Here is a 17,227-nt window from a genome sequence, read left to right on the forward strand (position 1 = left end):
CTACTGTAAACACACCACTCTCAATTCCCCAGCTAAAAAGAAGCACAGGAAATATTATAGATAATAGACCAGAAATGCTTATTTCCAAACACAGAGACCCCCACTGTAATTGATATCTGCTGTGCGTTTTAACGTACGTTGAGAGATGGACTTCTGACGTTGGCAGCGCTGCTTATTTTAGCTGTCATTGTGTCCTCTCCTAGACTGCAAGCCTTGGCTGAAAGGGTAAATGTTTTCATTTGTGTAAATAAAGGCTTCTTTTATGCCTGTACAGAATGGAAGGCTCTGTGACGGCTAAGCCAGGAGAAAATGGAAACGGATAAACAATATAAGACTGCAAAGGAGATGTGTATGGTTTTCATTTGTGCCTATTGAAAAGAGTTGGTGACCCAGAGAACTAACAGTTTCTATCTTCTCTCTCCGTTCCCTCCACAGTTCCGGAGATTTCTTTGTGATTCACCACTAGAGGTATGTATTTTCTTTAACTTGTTGACAGTTAAACAAAACCTTTTTCAAAATGTTTGTGTTTGTCCATATGTGTTATCTGGAAGGATTTGCTCCAAGATTAAGGGCTTTTTATGGCCTTACAAATCGCAATTAAAAAACAGAAATATCCTAATGAAAACAACTGTTCACCAGTTTTCCTGCTCTACCACATATGTTCCCTTTGCTCGCTCTCCCCCGATGAGCCTTCAGCTGGATTGAGTGGGGTTAAGATATTCAAGAAGGGGATTCTTTTGCATATTTGGGGGGTTACTTTAGTCTCACCAAAGTAGATGGGGGGGAAAGGAAAACTGAGAAATCTGTTCTCCAGATTGCACAAGTACTACTGCACTCAACTTGAGGACCCCAGACTAGATTTTGCTCTTTTACAGAAAAGAACATACCACTACCTTTACGTTGTGAGACATAAATTATGAAGAAATGCATTGATTTTTATGGCCATCAGTGTCAAGCCTTACATTGCCAGTGAGAATTTCACATACACTCATACAGTTGACCTGTTGACAGTTCAGTATTCTTAGATTTTTCTGTGAAATGTAGCTCCAATTTACTTCCTGAAGTTAGCCTATTTGCATATTTTTTCATAGAGCATGTTTAAAGTATTTGAAAGAAAATGGAACTTGAGGAGCTGAAGTACCTTGCCAAAATGCAATGACACTTCACACGCGTGTGGCTTGCGTTTGTAAAGCACCTAAGCCATTAAGTTTTTGTGTTTCTGCTGATTGTCGGTATCCCCAAGAGCAGAGATAAGGAAGTCCATGGATGTTAGCTTCTGCTGTAGTGCCAAGACATTTTCCACTGTTTATCTTAATGCATTTTAAGTTGTTTGAACTATTAAAATAGGCTGTTATTAGCATTCCTATGTGGGGGTGTCAAGTATATGAGGATTTTAGCCAAATATGTTATAGTTGGAAATACTAGCAGTCTATTGTAGTCAGCAAGAATATAATATTAATTTTGAAGACACATTTGAATTGTTCTTCTCCCATTGTTTGTGGAATTAATATACCACAGACAACTTTAACGACTTTTAAAAATTTGAACTGAATTTAAAACTGAGTTTTTTATTAATTTTCTCTAATCCAAAGAGAAAAAGTATAAACACACCCTCAAATATACACACCCAATTCATGTACTTATATGAATATCATTTAGCAAGAGTAACCACACCCATATGGTAGCAATCACCAAGCTTCTGGCATCATTCTTGTTGGGTAATTTGACCAGAATTGGTTGAATTCATTGAAATTGTTAGGTTTTCTCAGCCAGTATTTTTATCATGGCCTATCCATTGTCAACAGGTTTGAAGTCAGGGTTGTGTGAAGGTTAGTCTTAAAACTTGATGTCAACATGCTCTATTCTTTCTTAAACCAGTTTTGTGTGTTTGAGATATATGTCCTATTGGAACACTCAATCGTGTCTAAGTTTCAACCATGTAACTGTTGGTGCGATGGGATGTTTAAGAATTTGGAGGTAGTCCCTCCATCATTATTCTGTTTTCTTTATGCAGTTAATCATAACCATTGGCAGTGACACACAACCTCAGCGTAAAGCATCCATCACTACGTTTGACATCACTACGTGCAACGTTTCTACATTTGAAAGTCTCACCTCAATTCTTTCAAATATACTTGTAATTGTGACCAAGAAGCTCAATCTTTACGCACTGAAAAGATCCCATGTCTAATATGTCTAATTCTAAGGTGAATGTCTGATTAAAGACTTATTCATTTTTAAAGGTAGCTATTTAGGTTATTAAAATGAAGGAACATGACTAAAAGGCACCTTCTGTGTTTTCACTGCGGGATATGAACACACCGCAGAAGACCCGGTGAGCTCCGTCATTCAGAAACACCAGTGGCCCTGTTGGGCCAGGACAATTACATCAACAATTAGACCCCAAGACGGGTACTTATTGGAGCCACTTTAATGGGTTTGACGTCCAGAAGCACATTCAAACAGACGGACACAAACACAGTCCCTCCGTTTTGTCCCGTGTGGCCCCTCAGGTCTTCACTAATGAACATCATTAGTGTTTATAGGAAACAAGCTTTTATCACCTCGTCAAAGCTGGCGACCAGGCACTCTGAATTACACAGTTCAGCACACATACACATACGTGTTCATGCGGTGGCACGCTGCCTAACACATTTTTCTGCCTGGACTGTCTCCTCCCCTCCAAATGGCCATCTCCTTTTCATTTCGCCTCCTCTTGCACAACTTGGTTTTATTACTTTCGACGATCTCCTTCTCCATCTCCTCCTGTTTCTCTCCAAGTGTTGAATTATCATGCATAAAAATCTGCACTGCTCTGCGTGTTGTTCTCCATCTGTCTCTAATCTGAGAGCTATTAGAGCACACACACATACACACAGACGCTCGCCACATGGACCTCCAAGCCGTGTGGTTCAGCTCACATGTAAACCTGCATCTCTAAAAGTGTTTGCAAAAACTGCACAGCTATAAATGCAGCTGCAGCTGCCTGACCTGTGTGTTTATTTGTTGCTGTGTTTCATTTATTCTGAATTGCAGAGGATTCAAGGTAAAATCCAGGTAGAGTAGTTAACTGCACCTGGATCTTTCCTTCCTCTCTTTTCGCAGCACATTTACATTAGTGCCATGAGAGCAACAGTGGCAACTCTCAAATATAATTAGGAGTAGTCATGCTGAGTTTTGCGAAGCTGGAGGTGGCTTGGATTTTATAAGCTGGACTGAACTCAAACTCCTGCATTATGTGCTCCCTTTCTTAAGTTTTTTTCTTAATTTGTCTGTCTGAGCACTTAATACTATTGTTGGTAGATGATTCATCACATTCTCAGTGGTTTGTTCTGTGAGATCCTCTGTGTTTTTGTGGAACGTTTGTGGGGCCTGGCCTGAAACCCCAGTGAGAAATAAAAGTGTTTACTGTATTTGAAGTAAGAAATTAGCTCCACAAGATCTTTGAAAAACATGCAACCTACCCTGTATGAAAAAGAAAATTAAATATGGAAACATTTGCAAATTATGACCCTACTTTCTGGAACATAAAAATTCAAATATCTAAAAGTAAAGTTTGGATTTTATTGGTTTATGTTAAAGCTGTATGCTTTGACATACTCCATTAAATTTAAACATACAACTTTTTGTGTTTAGCTAAAAATTGCACTCTTTAAAAGCATTCATTTCACTGTTTTTAGGTATAAAGACCTCTTTCAGTTTTAAGTTTTAAACTTTACCTGTGGTTTCTAAACTTTGCATGATCTAAGTGTTCTAGCTGCCAACAAAGCCATTGTTTACCATACAGCAGGCTGTTCTAAAAATATAAATGTGACTACAACAGCATCGAGATACACAAGACATTCCTAAAACTACAGACAGACCACAATTCTCAAACATTGCAGAAAATCAACATCACTGTTGACAACTCATTCTTCTTTTTGCTAATTCTACAGAAGGAATCCGGTGAAATAGGACAGAGCTCAAACAAAGCACTGACGGGAGATGAGAATCGAGTGAAATTTCATAGGAAGGCGATGGCCAGGCTGATTGTAAATAAAGATGAAGACGATACTAAGTATACTATCAACGTTTTTAAAATTAGTTTTGTTCACTAAACGTTACTTCAGAAACAATCAAAAGGTTGAAACCATCATGGTGTTCACCCACCTCTTTGCTCTGCTCTGCATGCTGCCCACATGTCCTTGTGTTTCGGCCATATGTGAGCGATTTGGGGCTACTGGGAAAGCTGGCAGGTGGTTTGAAGTGTTCAAGGGAATGTTGAGATTGTTGTCACAGTGGAAAGGACATGACCATTAAGCTGTCGTCTGAGGTGGCACGCAGGTCAGTCAGACGAGATCTGAAGTGTACGGTGCATGAGTATTCATAATGACATTCAGGCTCCGACAGGCGTGTGTACTCCAGGTGGGGTAAAACAAAACCGTTTGTGTTATTTTCCATTACTTAGAGCTTGTAAATGACCGAGTGGGGCCTCTGACAAAGACTTCAGTGTTTTTGGAGAAACTGGTGGATGGAAATAACAAGCCGCTCTATAAACAGATAGTTGTGTCTGACTCTGGTGTGAATGGTGTTATAAAGGTGATCAGACCCGTGTCTGATTTTGAGTGACCGGCTACATCTAAGAAAACCATCAGCCCTGCTGGGAGTGTGTATTTCAGGCTGTGTGCCTTATTTCTGTTTGGTCAGGTTTAATTTGGTCAGAATGCGGCCCCAGCGGATCCCCGGATTACTCAGCCAGCTCTCTGTGTGTTGTGATAACTGGCAGTGTCTGCTGCTTAACTGCGTCCAGATGAATGTTGGCTCAGGAGCAGGATCCTGTTACTAGTGCACTGAAGATGGACGCGCACACGCACACACATAAATACTCCAACTTAACATGACTTTTAACCCTAACCCCAAGCCTCTGGTCTTAAGCCGCAGGGATAAAAGTGCAAAAGAAGTTTGATTGAAAAACCCAGCATGCAGATTCTTATGAGAAACAGTGTGTCTGTGAAAAACGTAAGCGTTTTGTTAATAGGATAGACTCGAGCTCATGGGTGCACACCTACACCCACATTCTTCGGTGCCACATGGAATGAGCGGACGCAGATGTATAGTAGAAAGCTTGGCAGCACGCCACGACCGCTTGGTGGAATGGGTTTTGCTCACGCAGGTTCTTTTATTAAAAAGTCCTCTCCTGGAGAGTTTCTGTGGTCAGTCCTTCACGTCACCCAGCCGCAACCCCTCCTTGCTCCAGCTTTCACTCCACATTTGGGAACCATTAGCAGGCTAAATGGGAGGCTACTGTACACACCCGCTCATAATGCACAAGACTTGGCCGAGAAATGCAGCAGTTATAATACACCATTATACAGATGTGTGAATATCTATTTAAGATTTACACTGGAGCTTTGTTTTTTAGATTTTGCTGCATTATAACCACAGAATTCAATGTGTTTTGGTGGGTTTAATATAGTGAACATAGACAATCTCATTACACATGCAGCTTGTGAATGGCATCAGAAAGACCACACCAGGCAGGTCAGGTCAAGTTGTAGAAAATTCAAAGTAGGGTTAGGTTGTCAATATCCCAAGCCTTCAATATTTCAATGGAAAGATTATGGCTCAGCTGCAGATCTACAAATATGAGCAAAGAGAGCATCAACCACGGAAGCAACCATGTTACAAGCTGCAGAGATTCACAGCTCAGAATAAATTATTTGTAATTTGACAGTTATTGTTACTATTTCCACATTGCTAAACAAGCCACCTGTGAAACATGGTGGCATTTTTGTGCTATGTGGATGCTTTTCTTCAGCAAGAACTGACAGAGGTTCATTTTCTAGCAGGACAATGACTCTAATTATTTCCATTAATCTCTTCCTTTCCTTTGTTCATGTTTTTGTTATCATTATTTCTCCAGGCAGAACATTCTCCTGATGGACCGGAGATGGGATACGGCTCCTTCCATCAACAGTACTGGCTGGATGGACGCATCATAGCCGTGGGAGTGATTGACATCTTGCCTACATGTGTGTCTTCTGTCTACCTCTACTACCACCCAGACTTTACATCGCTGTCTTTAGGGTCCTACTCTGCTCTCAGGTTAGTAATTCCTGGGCAGCAGAGATATTTTTGCTTGAGGAGTAAAAACTAAACACCAGCTGTTGTAGACAATTAACTACTTTTGTTGATCTCTCTACTGCATCTCAGCTGAAATTTTTTCTCTTTGTATTTGATCTGTTGAACTGTTTCCCACATCATAGACTCTGTTATGCTTTAGGTAAAACAAAAAAAGAGGCCCTTTCTTCAGAGTTGATTGGTTGCGGCAGTGCTCTGCTTGTGGTTCAGCTGACGACAGCTCTCTCCTCCAAGCTGAAATATAAGAACGCAATCACACCCTATAGGCACACACATCCTGCATTTCCTGTAAGATGTAATTCAATAATGTGAGAAAGACTTTTTAAAATATTTATCCTCAGAGGTCGAAGACAGAGGTATGTGTGCGTCATTTTCAGGTGTTGCAGTGCAAGCTTTGGGTGTCTGGGTATAGGTACAGATGTAATCTTGCACTAAATCAGCACAGCAGAGGTCAAAATATTTGCTGCTGCCTGAATAGCGGGAACTCCCTGGTCATCCTAAGCTCACAGTCTCCCATCACTTATTATTTTAAGAGCCTGAGTCTAAGAGTAACACAGACAGCTCTGTGTGGAGGAGGGAGCCAGCGGGACTGAAATCCTCCCCCTTGTTTACAGACATGAGAGTCCGAGCTTTTGATCTGCTCTGGACACTCGAGTCTGCTTGGCATACAGACTGTGTCTACAACCTGCTGCACAGAATTTACATGTTCTCCAAAGCACTTTTTACTAATTAAAGTCTAATTAAGTATGTTCTGGAGAAAGCCCATGTACACACACTCATTCTTTCTGTTAGCCCATGGCTGACAACACCTGTACATTAGTGCTTCATCTGTACATTGCAGAGGTTGTTCTGCCTCTTTCTCTGTCACTAATTTTCTTTATTTTAGGGGTTTAACACTGATGATCCATCAGTTTGATAAAAGCCTCCATCTCACAGCCATTGATTTGCTGTGAGAAGATCAATGGCTGTGACAATGGCTGACTGTCCCTCCTGACAGTCAGCCACAGTGTCACATTCCCAGTCTAGTGGATGCATAAGAAGAGTGACTTGCTAAAGTATTTATACCACCTTGAACTTTTTGACATTACCACAAATTTGATTGTAGACAGCATGTGATAGACCAACAAAAAGTGGCAAAAAGGGAAAATAATTCTAGATTTGCAGTTCTTTGTATATACAAAACTGAAAAGTGTGGTGTGATTTTTACTATTCAGCCCCATGACTAAATATGCACAGGATGACTAAATATGCACAGGATCTGCAGCATTAGGTTTTTCCACCCATTTTGGTATACATTTTGACAGTACACCAAGCACTTGAACTTTGGTCTCATCTGATCAGAGAAGGGCCTTCTTTATGTTTGTTGAGTCAAGTTAATGGCTTAATGAAATTAAAACGTTTTTTTTCACCACTCTTCCACAAGGGTCAGATTTGTGAAATGTGTGTCTAATATTTATTCCAGTGACAGATTCTTCACCTGAGCTGTGGATCTCTGCAGCTGCTCCATAGTTACATTGACTGTTTCTGTGTCTGATCCACTCCCTCCTTTCAGATTAGGTGGATTTTCAGTAGTGCCATAGTCTTTTCCATTTTCACATGAAAGGTTAGGAGTGCTCTGACTCTGAGAGATGGATTTACTAATAATGTAACATCTTGAGGAAAGTAATATCAAGCTTTTGGATAAAGAGGGTGAAAACGTGTGTAAAACACTTCATAGTGTTGAATCTGTGGAGTCACAGTAATTGTTATCCAGCTGTTGTAATACTGTCTGACTCAGCATTTAAAAACCGCTAAAGGTGTTTGTAAAAGAAAATGCTTATTTATCCTGTAATCATATTTCTGTGTCAGCTGTGCTCTTGTTCATTTGATCTGTTTTGAAATTTTTTTTTACATGTAATTCAGTTGTGAAACAGAAGGGGGGGACACTGAGACCTTTCATGCATACAAGCTTTGCTTGCTATATCCCAGGCCTAATGGACACAGAGAAGAGCAGAAACAAAAAGTCCCTTATTGAGGTTCTTGTGGCATGAAACAGTGCTGTGTTTTAAGACATGTCATTTTAAAGCAAAACTCACATTTTAAAACTAAATTTAAAACGGCTTCCTTTTGGGTAAAACAACTATGTGATATACTGACTCCAGTGTAATTACTGATATGTTTATAATAGCCTGTATGTGCTTTCCAAGTCCTCTTTTCTCACTTTATGATCCAGATTCAGCAAGCGGAAAAATTATATTTCATAGTTTTCAGAAGGAAATGCTTTTGCATGCACTGCAGATTTGCAGCCAGCTCCTCGTGGCATGCACTGTTTTAGGCCCTTTGTGTGTATATGCACATCAGTATGAGGGAAGCTGTGCAGGAGCAGAGGCCTTGATAATTGGCTTGTGCTGGAGTGTCAGATGGCTGAAGAGGGGATAATGGCAGACTCAAGCTGCTGCCATGGGGCTGGAGGTGGGGGTGTGAAGGCCTCAAGTAAAGGGGGAAACATGGCTTTTTGTGAATGGGCGCCTCCCCTCTCTTGACCCCCCTCCTCTAATTCAGGCCTGCCGGGCCCTTTTGTAGTAAAGGGATGGGAACCCAGGAACCTGGCAGAAAGCGGGTGACCTTCTAGCACCTCGCTCTCGCTGCCTCTCTTCTCCATCCCTTTCTCTTTCTTGACCCTCCTCTTTTATATTCTCCCCCTGCTCTCTCACTCCCTATGTCTCCCCCTCCTTTCTCTCTGGCTTCCTTTGTCCCAAGTCTTATTTTTCAGTGCATCTATTTTATTTTAAGGCCTCGTTCTCTGTCTCTTAAACATCGTAAGAAAGGGAGCTCTCCCCCTTTCTTTCAGTGGGTGAAGCACAGAGCACTGGAAGGAAGAGAGAAACAAAAAAGGGAGCAAAAAGAGAAGCTTGAATTTAGGTATGGAAGAGGAGAGGAAATGGCTAAAGGAAAGGGGGAAAAGACTTTGAGTAAAAGGATGCAATTAAGGAGGAAGCTATTGTGGAAAAATAAAGCAGGCAAGACATCTACTGTATTTAAAAGTGGTGCATAAATCCTGCAGGTTCTTAATCTTTATTCTACACGCTCTCTTCAGTTCCTTTTCTCCACCTGCGGGGTTAACGCTGGCGGAGGAAAGGCGGTTGTTTTCCCATGATGAGATGAGTCCAAGAAAAGCAATGGGTGTTTACTTCCTGAGCTTTGGTACTGGTCAAAGCTGCTAGAACCACTTTGGTTTTCTAATTTCTTCGATATACAAATGCTTCATAGATTAATTTTTAAGAAAATGTAATTTTTCTTTCTTAATAATTGGGGTACACTAAGGTGTAGAACAATTAAATGTATTTTTCTTGCTTCTCAAATGTACATAAAAACAGTAATGCAGTTATTCATACAGTTTTTTTTGTTTTTGTTTTTTTTTTTACTTAACTGGTTTATTTCTACAGATGCAAATGTTAAGTAGGGTTATATCACACTTGAATACTTATAGCATGAGCTAATTTGCAGTTCATGTCCCTAGTTGGGCTTTTAGTTACATAAAACGCGGCAAAATTTATACAAGGTTTAAAATGCAAATATAAACAGTAAAAACAGAACATTCATCAGGATTAATGCAAAGCAAGTTGGTATTAAATTGCCAAGAAATTCAATAAGAGATGCTTGTGACTTTTCATGACTTAATATTTGTTCCTTTTTAAGAAACTGTTTCAGATTTAATAAAAATGGAGGCAGTAAAAGTTATAAAAGTTTTAATTTTACAGGTCCGCCTGTTGACTCTGTTTGTCCCAGAGCGTTTGTACAGAACGCCATCTTACAATTCTCACTTGATACTCCATGTGTTGCTGAACCAGTAAGGGAGACCAAAGGTTCATGGTGCAACTGAGGAACTTGTCATAAAAAAACATTTAAAATAGTCTGAAGTTTGAAAATTTAATGAAAATGTCAAAATTTGTTGACAGTGATATGATTCATTAGGCTTCCTAACCAAGATCCAAATCTCTCAATTACATTTAATCTCTTGTAGCTTAATTGTTGCAGATGCTTCTTTTGAACAAGATGTTCAACTGTATTTTAAGTGAGACAGAAATCAGTAAATACATGAACATGTGCAGGTAACATAATTTATATGTCAACTAAAAATACATGGAACAAGACCTGAACCTTGGTGTACACCTCAATTTATTTTTCTGTTGTCTTAAGCTGTTAAAATTTTCAGGCACAAACATTTATGTGGGCCATGTTAATTTCATTCAGAAAATATAAATATGCAAAAAATTAAACATTTTGTTTAATAAATTAAGATTAATCTCTGTGCAGCGTTTTCCTGCAAAACTGTTTTTACAAACTGTGTTTTTATGTCCCCCCCCTCTTACAGGGAGATTGCTTTCACCAGAAAACTGCAGAAACAGTCCACCAAGCTGTGCTACTACTACCTGGGCTTCTATGTTCACTCCTGCCCCAAGATGCGCTACAAGGTAATATGAATCCCTAACCTTGAGCAATTTGTTTCATTTTGTTTTTAGCCCCTAGTAAAAAGCACATCCTTACATTATTGTCCTCTTGTCTTTGTTCATCCCTTCTGGTTTCAGTGACTGTGAAACCAGAAGGGTCTCTTTTTTGCCAGATACATTTCCTATTTAACATCAATGCAAGAGCTATTTCTATGACAAAAACATACAAAAGAACAGCTGATGTCCATGTTTGAGGAATATGAACCCATTTATAAAAACACAAAAAAGAAACTAACAGATTAAAATGGGTTGCTTTTTCTGTTACAGTTCCTGTAAAAAGTTATCACTCCCTTGGATGTCTCCCGTTTTATTGTTGCAAATTAATCACGATCAACAAAAATGTTTACTGAAGAAATTAGAAATCACTTATGCAATCTTATTTTATGTTACATATTTTTATTTGTCATCATTTCTGTAGGAATCAGTTTCTACTTTGACATTAAAAGCCATATTTTTTTGACCATTACTGATTTGTAAAAGCAATAAAAGGGTAAAATATTCAACAGGGTGAATACATTTGAGGTGCAGAAGGGCTCAAAGAGGAGCTAATCCACACCACACAACTGCTTAGGGAAAATGGCTTTTTTTGTACCAATCAACAGACTACTACAACCATTTTTCTCCTCTGAACCTAACTATTGTAACTACGTATGTTAAACTGGGTTTTAGTTCCCAAAGAACTGGAACAGTGTGAGACTTTTTCAGCCAAATTTTCTGGGAAAATTCCAAAACCTGACTCAAAATTTCTGACATTGCCATTTAAAATCTGAAATCCATATTTTTATTCAGGGAAGCATTGTTGTACATTATTCAGATAATCACTATTCATTCCTTTCGGTTTTATTCATTCACACCGTCCTCGGTTTCTACGTTAGATGTTCCCAGAGATTGTTCCTGGGAGACGGACGTGCTGTTGAAGATTATGGAAAACCGCCATATCTTTTTATCTTTCATCTTGCTTTGGGTTTGCTTCACGCTTTGCTCAGTTTCTCAGTTTGACAGTGTGTGCAAGGAATGCACATGAATGTGTTGTGTTTGCGTCTGTGTGTTGAATCTTGATCACAATGTTTGTCTGAGAACTTGCGCTGTTACCACAGCACCTCACCCTCTCACACTGGCATTTACTACCCCTCCCCCATATCTTTTCTTGTGTGTTTGTCATTGCAGCGTCTAGCTCACAACCTCCCCACTTCTTCCTATTTTACCCTTGGGGAGGGAACACAGAACAAGGGTGAGAAGGTTGCCCATTTCCCACCTTTAGACTCTCGCAGTCCCACAGAAAAGCACCCACGCTCAAACATGCTCCCAGCAACATGCACAGTGTTTTGCTCCTCTGTCTGATTTGCATATATTCAGTTCATTAATGCACCGACATACTGGGACATTGTTTGACTCTTTTAAGACTTCTTTGGTGTTGTGTTGGAGGTTTACTGGTTTTGGGATCTCACGCTTGCTTCCAGTCTCTTTAGTGGGCAAGTTATAAGCACTTGAACCCTAGTGGGCACCACTCAACCTATTCCAACACCATTCCACTGCTTGTGGGTCCCTCTTGTTTCAGTCATTCCTGTTTTTATACTTCAGACATTTCTGGAAGAAGATAGTTGTAAAGAAATGTTTGGATTAAAGTGTTTTATAAAAGGAAAACATCAATGGTGCACAAAAGAAAAACAGTTTGAACAAAAGGTCATAATGGTGACTCTTTGCTAGACGAGTGAACAATAATTCCTGTTTTTCTGAAATGCTAGAACCTTGGACTGACCATCTTCTTAATTTCGTGTTTGTGGAGTTTCTGCAGCGTGCCAAGATGTCCTAAAATTTTAAAATTTGAGCAGATTTTAAATACTACCAGTTTCCTTTAAAGGACAAGGTTCATATTTCATCTTTCATTTACCATGTTTAATAAGTATGGGCGAAAGAAGAGAAAGTTTAATTTAGAAACATGTTGATGACTTTCCAGACTTGAATCCTCCTTCTGTTCTTCTTTTCTAACTAGTGGAAAGGTCTGCAATCTGTGGACTTGCAGGTTCTTTAGGCCGTACCCTGTGGGTCATAATAACCGTGGCCAAAAATGTTAAAGAATTTAACAATCTTTTTAAATATCTGCATGGTTTTAAAATGCTTGCATTAGCAGTGTTTTTCTGTTATTTTTATGCATATATACATTACATTTCTGCAAAAAATGAAACCAATAGCGCATGAGGAATATTCGTTTTTCTCGTTAACAGGTTGCAAACTGTGCTTTTTTTTCTAGCATCATTTCATAAAAAATTGAATGTCACATTGAAGAAAATGTATTTAAACCTAACAACAAAAAATAAAATACTTAAGTTGGTAGATTGTATCTTGAAAATTTGTATTTAGAAACATGTTTCCCTATTTAAAATATTGAAAATCAAAAATATTTTTGTTACTGTGAGGAATGAAACGTTTGTGGGTTGTTTTTTTTTGGCACCTTTCAATATCTAGAAACAGTTTTACCCATTCTTCATTATACCTTAACCACTAGAACAGAGACTCTTTCTGATCAGGACATTTCATACTTCTCAAGGACTCCTCATAGATCCCATCTACTGCGGCATCATTATCAGATACCACACAAGAGGAAAGTCCTTCAGTTTCCTTTGGACACATCATTTGTGTCCAAAAGAAGCTGCAAAAGCTCCCAAACCAGAGCTGCAAGAACAGAATGATCTTATGTTATTTTTGCACCCGTGGGAGAGAGAACACATTTCTTGCAAAGTACATATTGGACTGTAATCATCAAAAATAGTCCAACAACTTGTATATTTTGAGTCTGGCGTGCATAAAGTCTTGGATACTAAAAGCTTTATTTCCCAGTCTCTTATGCCACTATATCTGTTATATGTCTGCATACTTTCTGTCTGCGTGATTGTGCTACCCATTTAAAGTTAAAAATCTCAATTTCTGTTAATGTTATTCTTGAGCTGTTAATTTGGAGGAGAATCCTTTCGGCTGGGTTGTGTGACCAGGGAGACGGCCCCAGGCGAGATGATCTTGTAAGCACTGCCAACGGCAGGACGTGGTCCTGTAGGGAAGCCTTAAAGGGCCCTCGGAAGACTTGAAGTACAGCCAGAAGCTGGGAGGACGCCTGGCTGGTGTCAGACACTCTCCTTTGTTCCTAAAGCTGGGACTGAACGTCCCACAGAGTCTCACTGGTTTGGCTGGCAGTTCAGGGTTTGACGTGACATTCTGCCCCTGGCTTCTGTCCCTGGGCCATTTGCCCTCCCTGGCCTTCTGATGTTGAGCTGTCTGTGAGGAGCAGAAGGTGAAACTGTTGGAGTCTAAATGAGTGCAGAGGTCTTGGCCCTTTGGTCATTTTTCTTTCTCATGAAGCCTCACATGTTAAAGCTAACAGTGAGTCTTATGGCTTTACACAGACAGAGACCTCATTGCCCTGAATTCTCTGGACTTATCTCAGCCCTCCAGGTTGCTATAGATATTTCTGTAGCAACCTACAGAAATAGGTTGCTACAGAACCTGTAGCAACCTATTGGTCATGCAAGCATAACTCAGCTTGCATGACCAAATGCAAGCTGAGTCTGAAAGTGTAAGTGATAAGTATTCAAACCTTTCTTTATTGAATATTTATGAACTAGAAAGTCTTTTCCATGCGGGGAATTTCTGGATATTGCTCATTTTTAAGGTGTTTAAAGTTGTTGAGGTCGGCTTTGTAATTTATTCATATATATATATATATATAACTCACACGGCGCTTTCATTTGCACAACAATTTAGTCTTTCTATAAAAACAATTATAATCATTGTGTTTTAATATTTTATATATTATTTAATTGCAAGTAATTAAATAATCATTGAATGACTGAAATTGAATAATTAAATAATTATAATTAAGAAATATTTCAACAGTATTTGTTCTCTATCATTATGGCTGTTAATATGATATTTGGGTTTCTAATGATGCATGTAACATTTTCTTTTTCCTGGAGTATAGAAAAAAGAAAACAGATAAAAACATGGCAAAAACACTAGTTTACATGCAATTATTCGCTACGTCGCACATTTCGGTGAAATTGAAAATCAAGAATTGGTTGCAGTTGTTTATGTTAATGGTGGATTTCTCATGCAAAGTGTCATAAATTATTCACAATTGCTTATATGTATGCATACATCCTCACTAATTTTGGTTTAAGTCTCTCTTAGCAAGTTGCTCTTCAACATTTTGCAGCCATCAATAAGCTTCTTGCATAATGTGGCTGAAACTGTTACTGACAGATTTGTTACAACTTATTTAAATCTGTTGATTGTCTCAGCTTTTAAGGGTATCCTACATGTTTTAGTATAAAGTGGCTAATTCAAACAGGTATTTCCAAAAGCTAAATCTTGGTGTGGTTTATTTATTAAAACATGTTTGATGCGTTATGGGGACCATTATCTGCTGGAACACCCAGTTAGTCCATTCAAACATTCTTAAACTATCATTTCATTATGCAAATCCAATTTATGTTGATTTACCTTCACCTTTTATTTTGAAGGCATTGTCTTTTGCTTCCTGTTTCATAAGCTATGAAAGCACCCTCCTCCATCAGTCCTGATAAACATGTTTAGTCTGACCAGAAGATTTCTCCCCAAAAAGAATTTTCTTGTCATGGCAGATGCTAATTTCTGATGAGCTTATTGACGTTTCTTTCACCATTTGGTCAACATCCTGTCAGTTTATGGTGACTTGAAACCAGTGCTGTCGCTCCGCCCACATGCATAAGTGTGTAGGCTACCAAGTGAAGGTGACACATGCAAAACAACAGGCTCCTAAAAAAATTATTATAATTAATCATAATATTAAAATAATGAAATGCTTCATATGTTATTTAATTAAAAACATATGAAGCATTTCAGTCTAATTATAAATGATCGCTCTCTCCATCCATCCTATCACTCTGTTGTCCTCCGCACAGTGTTTTGCGCTGAGACTGCATTCAGGGCAGCTGTGTGCGACACATTTTAGGCAGCAGCTGGGACTGAGAGAAGCGGGATGAATCTACGTTATTTTACTATTGTAGACCGATAGAAACACGGCAAAGCATTAGTTTACATGCAGTTATTCACTACTGATGCAGCACTAAGCTGTTCTGTACAAATGAAAAATGATAAATGCAAAACAACAAAGACATGAGAAATGATCTCTTGTTTAGTCGGTTACATCTGTCCTGCTTCAAAAATGATTTACTTCAGGCAGGAGTGTTAGTTCATCTAAAATATGTGTTTGACTTAATGTGAAAACGTTTTGCAGACTGAGGACGTTCTGGTTTCAATTAGCTAGTCCTAATTAATCTCCCTCAAGAAAACAAAACTTGTCAGGATTAAAAAAGCATTTGTGCTTCAGGTGGCCAAATAGCTACCAGTGGTCCTGCTTGAAACTCGCTTTTCTACCCATGATGAGCGTAACCTTCTGACTGGCACTGGCTGCTGAGGGATTGCATTTAAATCTGAGTAAGCAAGACTTTAAAGTGAGCAAATTAAGCATTCAAATACTTCCGTTGACAATCTGCTCTGGATCTTAATGTTTTGAGGCCTGTTCAAGGGGGAGGCAGGCCTGCACCTCACTCTAACGCTGTTCTAACCTCTTGGTGCTGGAGTAACAGTAACATCAAGTGGGTCTTGCTATTATTGTTCAGTGGAAGAATGTCTTGCTCTGAGCTCAGGAAACCATAAAATTTTCCACAGAGGACGCAAAGAAAGGAGGAGTTGGTAAAATGAGTGAAAAAAGGAGGAAGAGGGTTGATGAAGGGGGAGAAAAAAAAGTGACAAGATGTGGGCCAAATGAGAAAAGGAGGCAGGATGAAAAGGAGTATTCGTTTTCCGGCGGTGCTTTACAGACTTTTAAAGAACTTCTTTTTGCAGCAGCTGCACCTCCGTTTCCTTTCAGTCCAACTCCTCCTTACCCACAAATAACAAACGCTGTCAGAGAAGCTGGTCGGTTTTCCAGAGCCAGCCAACTCTTTTCCACATGGCCAAAGCTTGTGAATAAAGAGGACCCAAAATTAATCCATCCAGGTGTCAGTGGCTGTGTGGAAGAGTTCATTAGGTTACAACTGAAAGAATTTGGATGTGGTTTCAGACCCTCTGCAGTGCTAATGTTTGTCTCAATCAGTGAATGCCTGCAGGTTTTTCTGTCACCTGCTGCACCTACTACCTTGTGCTTATGACATAAATTAGAGAAGACGTACTAGAAACCTTTTTTTTAGGCTATGCACACATAAACTCATGCCCAGATGTTTGCATTTAGTTCTCATTGAGTCAAAACATTTTCCTTTTCAATCTTTGCTCATTCCTTGTAGCTTTTCCAGATAGTTCTCAATAAGAAGTTTGTTAATTTAATGAATGAGCTTTCAGACAGGCTTTCTTTGTGCTCTCGTTAATCGTGGCGGGTTGCGGCACGCTAAAGGGCTCTGAGGCACATCTGTCATGATTCTACGTGCATGCTATTTTCACTCAAGGAGCCATAAACAGACAGTGTGTTATGCGTACGTGTGTGACCTCACATTTACTGCGTCACTTGTTGAACATCTGGGTATACTGGGAGTGACATAGTTAATCTGATGCATGTAGACACCCTCATCTCTGTAAACAACTGCTTT

At 39.3% G+C, this 17,227-nt stretch overlaps 1 protein-coding gene across 3 annotated transcripts in view; it reads left to right on the forward strand.

The window, feature by feature from the left end:
- ate1 (arginyltransferase 1) overlaps positions 1 to 17,227 on the forward strand; it is a 58,908-nt gene that overhangs the window by 23,396 nt on the left and 18,285 nt on the right. For all 3 annotated transcript variants that reach the window (XM_008430321.3, XM_008430323.3, XM_008430322.3), the window contains 3 exons: positions 436 to 468; positions 5,903 to 6,084; positions 10,475 to 10,574. In XM_008430321.3, coding sequence (XP_008428543.2) covers positions 436 to 468; positions 5,903 to 6,084; positions 10,475 to 10,574 — 315 coding nt within the window. The remainder of the gene's footprint in view (positions 1 to 435; positions 469 to 5,902; positions 6,085 to 10,474; positions 10,575 to 17,227) is intronic.

The sequence above is a fragment of the Poecilia reticulata genome, chromosome 15 (assembly GCF_904066995.2).
Source record: "Poecilia reticulata chromosome 15, P_reticulata-male-v2, whole genome shotgun sequence".
In the NCBI taxonomy this organism is placed as follows: Eukaryota; Metazoa; Chordata; class Actinopteri; order Cyprinodontiformes; family Poeciliidae; genus Poecilia; species Poecilia reticulata.